This window comes from Dermacentor silvarum, chromosome 2 (genome assembly GCF_013339745.2).
Source record: "Dermacentor silvarum isolate Dsil-2018 chromosome 2, BIME_Dsil_1.4, whole genome shotgun sequence".
Lineage (NCBI taxonomy): Eukaryota > Metazoa > Arthropoda > Arachnida > Ixodida > Ixodidae > Dermacentor > Dermacentor silvarum.
Genome location: NC_051155.1, coordinates 159,868,874 through 159,876,209, shown reverse-complemented (window position 1 = coordinate 159,876,209; position 7,336 = coordinate 159,868,874). Strand labels below are relative to the sequence as shown.

The 7,336-nt window shown below is 42.2% G+C and overlaps 1 protein-coding gene across 1 annotated transcript; it reads left to right on the top strand.

Moving 5' to 3' along the window:
- The first annotated feature begins 5,563 nt into the window (after positions 1-5,563).
- On the top strand, positions 5,564-6,139 carry LOC119440506 (uncharacterized). The gene has a single exon (XM_037705408.1). It carries the CDS (start codon positions 5,564-5,566, stop codon positions 6,137-6,139), a length of 576 nt encoding a protein of 191 aa, XP_037561336.1.
- Positions 6,140-7,336: the final 1,197 nt, after the last annotated feature.

The following is a 7,336-nucleotide window of genomic DNA, read 5'->3' as shown; positions in this document are numbered from 1 at the left end:
ATTGAGCTTGTGTTCGAGTTGTTATTTTTTTCCAATAAATGTAGCGCACATATGAACAGATACTTAAAGTGTGCTATTCAATTGTGGGTACTCAGTAGCTCAGGCTTAAGCCAATGAATAGGTGCTCCTATAGAGGAATGTGACGCACTGTAGAAACTTTGCTTTTTTCGTTGCATAATATGTATTTCTGTTTTTTGCTTATTTAGTCAAGGCCCAAGGCAATAAAATAGAAAACTGTGAAACGGAAATTGTATTATAAGATTCCATAAAGCAGACATGATGTAATATCAATGGACGCCTAAGAATACTATGTTAGCTAACGCGTTACAAAAATTTTGTTATCAATGGACATTTTATTCGTCATAGAGGCCTGATTCTTGAAGTATTCTGTATAAAACGTAATATTGATTTAGTGGCATCTCGTTGGCTTTAAAATGACTCATGCGGAGCCCCATTACGTGAAGTGAAATAAATTCATTGTGAATGTACCAATGGTTAAAACATTATAAAACATGGAGCATAATGCTATTCTACGTGATGCAAGTGATGAAAGTTCTTGATTAGTCTTCATTCAGGATATGCTAGTGGTACGATTAAAACCTGAGAAGATAAAGCGTACGTAATTACTTTCGCGAAGCTCGAAAAAGGAAAGAAAATACACTTCCCGAATTGGAGGCCACGCAAAGCAGTGGCATGTTCTTGATTAGAATTCGCTAAGTATTGGTTAATTAGTAATGTTGACATTATAGCGCATAAAAAATTTCGAGCAACGGCAGAAAGCGGGATTTCATGATTTATATAGGGTTTTCCTATATGCATTTTGTCTTAGAGTGAAGTGTCCACGCCAGATTCTCTACAATATAGACCACTGAGCACATGTATCAGATTACATGTGCTCAGTGGTCAAATTGTAACTGATTCTAAAGGCATGTTAGTAAGATACTAAGTAAATTGGAGGGAAAATAATGTTCCTTCACAAATGCAAGTTCTTTAGTTTATTTACATCTGGTTCTAATAGGTAGCTATCGGGCTGCTCAAATCCAAATGATTTTGAAAAGTAACAGTGCCGTCAATAGTATTTACTTTACAATATATCAGAAAGTGTTTGGCAAACAGGCCAATGGTAACAGAGATAAATTTGGCTAGTTGATGCACGTTCATTGTTCTTGTGTTATGTGCGGTACACATTAACGGGGCAAGAGAAACACCAATTAGGAAGGACACAAACTGGCACGAAGAAGCCTATACTACTTACTGGTTTATTGTCCAAACAAATCCCTTTTTTAGCTGAACACAACGACTTGTTGCGACTGCTTGCACAAGGGGGCAATTAACTCAACAGATCCTCTAAGAAAGCGTCCTCACATTCTTTCTTTTCTAGTCAGTGTTCCTCCCATCTCCTTTATTGTGTAACGTAGATGACGCAAGGACAATGAAGGCGAATAGCAGGCTTCTAAAAAGGACTAATGACTGTTAGTGTAAAATCGATCAAAAGAGTACAAGTACTGATCTTTAGGGCAGAACAAATCAAACTTACGCTTGCGTTTCGGCATGACTATTAACAGTAACACTCGTAAAAAACAATAATGAAGAGGTATCTGACAGATTTAATTGAGGTTCTATGTACCAAAAAAAAATGAGGCGGCTTGTGGCAGAACTTTCGGATATGTTATTGAATTCTGAAAAAACACAGTGTGCAGGGGAAGTGCTATTTTTGATAATTTACAGCGTACGAGTAAATTGTATTGGTTTCGTTTGAAACGTGCCAAAACCATCATACCAGTGTAAGGAGCTCCCCTATGACGAGACTGGGTGGATATAGATGAGGAGGAAGATAAAGAAGTCGAGCTGAATAAAATCATGGCTTTACCCGTCTGAGTACCTTTTGATGAGTTATAACATTACAGTCAGGGTAATGCAACATTACATTTGGCCCAGTGAAAGGAAGACCACGTAAGCTACCGACTTCAAGGAGACGGCCTAGTAGGTCTCCATAGCCATCCCAAGGCAGCGCAAATTTTTACTTTGTTACAACGAAGACAAAGCTGACCACCGCAAAGATCATCTCCAGACTTAGCGTGAGAATCGATTTGAGGCTGCATGGCCTTAACAGACTATTTTTTCGGCCTATCACGCAAGAAGTTCCTGTATATCAATTTTCACCGGAAGTGCTTGCGCCAGCGTTTATGACAAGGGTTGCAGTTAGAGCAGCAACAGTAGCTCATGGGCCGTTTGAGCCAAGCAATCCCGGCATTCCTAGGGGACGTTATGTAATCGTGCTACAAGACATTTTTGACAGAACAACATATTGTGCCTTGGCATGGATGCATTTTTACTAGTACGCATGCCAACACAATAATGGACGATGAAAATAAAGTTCCGAATATGAGAACATATTTGCTTGGAAAGGTGCGCAAATTGTACGACTTGCCTCTGAGAGACCACGCAAGCAATCCATGGAGCTTACGTGGTCTATCCATGGAGCCTTTGCGGTGCATCGTGTAGACAAAATAACGAGACAGGAGGGCATACGTGGTTATCAAGAATTGTTTTGTACGAGGGGTATTGGCAAGTGCTGCTCACGGAATACGCGAAGCACTTCACGGCTTTCATGACACCCTATGAAATCTGCGAATACAATAAGCGAGACAGGAGAATTAGTAAGTATCAGATGAGATACTACCTAGGAATTCCGGAATTCTACCACCTTCTGGGTGGTAGAATTCTGGAGGTTGGTTTTTAAAAATACTGGAGTTTTGAAAGTGTGGCCTCTTTTGTAATGTCTATAAAGGCATTATAATATACTCACGAACAAAACAACAAGACGCTCACCATATTCAGGTTGTTGAGGCTCTCAGCCAAGCGAAGTTGTAGATAAATGACTGAAAAGGGGAATTTATAAAAAAAGGAATGTTGTTTTTCTTAGAAGAATGACTGATGGCAGAACGATACACAAGAAGAATCCGTTACACAAGATACACAAGAAGTATCCGTTCATCTAATATACCAGTTAGCAAAGCCACACAATATAGATTCACTTGGTGTTTTTCTCCGTCTCACTGGACATTTCTGGTCTTTTGCGCCGCACTACGGCACGAGAACAAAGTTTTGGAATGTGCTAATGAAGGAAGGAGTGCCTTTTATTGGGTCAGGTGAATGTGAAGATGTTGACAACTACCTGGCGCGAATTATCTCATCTGATCCTTTACTAATTCTTCCTGATTTTGCATTATCATTTCAACTTTGCGTAAATGCCTTTCAGTATGGCACCGGTGCTGTGTTGTACCAGAGAGACCCCAAACATTCCGTTAGCCGACGGGTGAAAGTCATAAGATACTACTCGTACGCATCTATCAAGAAGTAAGAAATTTACGCAACGACCCAGAAGAAGGCACTGGTAGCGGCCGATGCGTTGCTTAATTTTCGCACTATTTGGCCATCGCTTTAAAGTGCCACTGAGCCACCTTCTGGACTCGACCAAACCAAAGGCAGACTTGCACGTTGAGTAAAAGAAATTCGGCTATTCATACTTGGTGGCTCTCATAGAGCAGGGGACAACCTTCCTGAGGCAGATGCCCTGTCAAGGTTGCAAATAGGAATTGAAAACCTGCCTCATTGTATTAAATACCTGAGATGGTGGGACGGCAGGGAATATTATCATCATCATCATCATCATTAGCCTATATTTATGTGCACTGCTAGACGAAGGCCTCTCCCAGCGACCTCCAATTACCCCAGTCTTGCGCTAGTTGATTCCGGATTGTGGCTGCAAAGTTCCTAACTTCATCACCCCACCAAATTTTTTGCCGTCCACGATACACAACCATATAGTGGACTCTTTCGAGTCCAAGTGTCAAGCTTGCCCAGTGTTGCAACTTTCTCACGATAGCGGTGGATCTGGTGGGCGTGAAGGATTTTGGAAAACCCATTGGAAAGTGCAAAAAAGTTTTACACAGTAACACATGAAGGAGGGTACTAGGCAGTACCTTCAAACGCGCCACAAGTTCCAGATAAATAAGCTAACACAAAGACCCCTTGGAAACAACATGGTTGTATTGGAACATTCTGCTGTGCCATTTGAAGTCTTGAGCATATATTTTGCGGAATTGCAAAAGAAGAAAGAATGTGTATAAAAGACAGTTATTTCTGATTGCTATTGAATAATACGCGATAATGGCAGTGGTGAAAGCCGCAAAGGAAGACGCCAATACTGTCATTGAACTGCTTTATAGACAAATGCTTGAAAACACTAAAGTTAGCGTCGCTCACAATGGAGCCGCATTTTACAATACGAGACTCGTAGAATGCGCCAAGAGAAAGGCATAAAGCTGAGTTTTCTCTTTTCTACCATCAAGAGACGAATTCTCATTGGCAGAAAGAGTAATCAGGTACATTAAGCAATTCATCTCAATATACCTGGACTTGAAGAGTGGGTGGATGTGCACTCTGGAAGCACGCAACCACACGCCTTTACTCGTACACTGTGGCACTAGGCAGCAACCCTCCCTGCACAGTCTTTGGAACAAGCTCATAACGGGCAGCTGACTTAACATTGGGTTTCCCAGAGCAGAGCGCATTGCATAAAAGGTTAACTGAGCGGAAGAACGACAAAAAATTACCATGGTTGAACATGGTTAAACCAAGTTTGTCGAGTTGAAGTTGGTCGGATGGGACCTTGGTATTGCTTGCTTTGGGAAAGGACACAGATGCTGCTCCGCGCCATCAGCAACTACCGCATCTACAATTGCACCACAAGAGAACACACAGACGCTGCTCGGCGCGGCAGCAACAGCACCGAGCGAATTGACCTTCATGCTGCGTCTCGCTTCAAAGCACAACGTCAACGAAGCTACCAGCAATCGGCGCACTTTGTACACATCTCATATGGCTTTGAAGATGAGGCCCGTGCTACCGCGTACTTTGTACACATCGCAGATCACTTTCAAGATATGGGCGTCCACGCGGCGTACGCAGCAGCCACTGGTAGTGGCAGGCTAAGTCCCAGTTTGACCTTGGCTGAGCTTGAAGGTCCGATTTATGAATTCAGGCGTTTTCTGGGTTTGTACCTGGACTAGTAGAGCTATCGCTCTAAAATACCGAACAGTGGGGAAGATATTTTTTGGCAATCGACATCCAAGTCGTCTTCCTAAGGTTATACACGGAGATATGGTGCTAGTTTTGAAGGGCATACAGGAATCGCGGGCACCATTCCTGGGTCCATACATGGTCGTTAGCAACAAAGAATTCGGAAAATTATTCGTGATGTAGAATATTTTGGGACCATTCAGATGACCACTCTCGGAAATGTAGGTCCGTATTCTCCCAGAAGGGAAGAGAATAGAGGGTGCGCAGAGGGTGCGGCTACGTCAGCATGCCTAACGTCTTCACCGTACTTTGTACAGGTTGGTCGCTTGACACTTCTGCAATTATTTGTAAGCCTGTTGCCGCTACCACTGCTGCCATTAGTCAACTACTGTATACTTTTCCATCATGCCGTCAGCGTGCTGATCTAGCTTAAGATATTGCTGCCCTCCGTGCAGAGCTTTCTTCTGTGAAAGACGGTATGGGCATGATTATTGCACTGTACGAGTCCATGAAAGCCCAAAATGAATCTCTCACCAAAGAGAACAAATCACTGAAGGATGGAAATGAACTGTTGTCGAAGCGTCTGTCAGCTCTGGAACAATACTCTCGTCTAAATAACCTCGAGATTAAGGGCGTTCCCGCAACGCAGGGCGAAAATTGCCTGGCGGTGGTGCATGCCATTGGTGATAGGATTGGCTGTCCTATCGTGGAATCCGACATTGACGCCGTGCATCGTGTTCATGCTAAGAAGGACACGAACATTATTGCACGTTTTGGTTCAAGGGTTAAGCGCTCCGAGTTTGCAGCCAAGGCAGGAAAGGCTAGGCTCACTACGTCAGCTATCGGTTTTGCTCAGAGCAGCAACAAGCCAATTTTCATCAATGACCACCTCACACCTGATAACAAACGACTATTTGCGCAGGCCCTTGAGATCAAAAGAGGTAAAGGTTGGAAATACCTCTGGACTGACAACTGTGTGATTAAAGCTAGGAAATCAGACAGCAGCCGCGTCTATCGCATCACTGGTGTGATGGATCTGGTGATTATTCAGTGATCGTGCAAGCCATTTTTCCGTTAACCACAGTTGCTGTTCGGTCTTTATTGCGTTATGTTGTCCTGTGACCAAGTGAAATCTTTGTTGCAAGACAAATCACCGGCGTTCTCTTTCCTTCATTGCAACATTCGTAGTTTACGCAAGCATCATGACGATATATTGAACTTTCTTTCCATGCTTGACCGCACTTTTTCCTTGATATGCTTATCCGAGACCTGGCTAACATCAGCCGATGGAAATTTGTATGGTCTGTCTGGCTACAAATCTGAATTCAATAATCGAACTTCCCACCGCAGTGGTGGGTCAGCTATTTTCATCAGAACATCATTGCCCTACGTTCGACTTTACGATCTTGCTTTTCGGGATTTTCTATGTGAATCCATCTAGTAAGAGCTTGACCGCAATTTTCTAGCGGTCAATAATAGCTGTACAATAGTAGGTGCTATATATCGCTCACCATCTACTTCTTATGCTGAATTCTATTCTCAGCTTAAAGATATATTACATGCGTAAACAATGGAAAGAAAAATATAATAATTTGCGGAGACATAAACATTATTATTCTCGATATCAACTGTCAGTCTTGCTCTGAATATGTAACTTGTCTACTCAGCTATGGCTTTTCTTCCCTAATACAGACTCCAACCAGGCGTGATCTTTCAGGCTCTTCCACGCTGATTGATCGCATCTTTTCTTCATTTGATTCTGATTCTCACTGCTCTTCTGGAGTTATCGATTATTCAATCACTGATCATTACCCCTTGTCTTTTTTTGCCTAGGTACAGAAGCAGTTAGCAATTTTAAAAGATATGTTAAATCTTCGTTCAACAAAACACAGTTTATTCATCAGGTCCAAACCACAAACTGGGATGACGTGTATATGGAGGGTTGTCCTGAGAAGGCATTTTCCAAGTACCATTCCAGAATCACTAAATGCATTGATCAGTGTATTACTTATTCACAAGTCACACATTGGTATTCTACTCCAAGAAGTCCTTGGATATCTGATGCCATGTTGCGTTCCATAACAAGAAAAAAACTGTCTTCACAAAAAAATAAAATCGTAGCCCTTTACCATAAATTTGAAAAATCGATTCCGTGCATATTCAAACATTTCTTCTGCCATTCTCAGGCGCGCAAAATGAGACTACTATGAAAACAAAATACTTGAAAACGGAAACGACACCAGGCGTAACT

Bases quoted from the DNA above. Each gene is read 5' to 3' on its own strand.
- LOC119440506 (XM_037705408.1), top strand. From the start codon at position 5,564: ATGGGCATGATTATTGCACTGTACGAGTCCATGAAAGCCCAAAATGAA.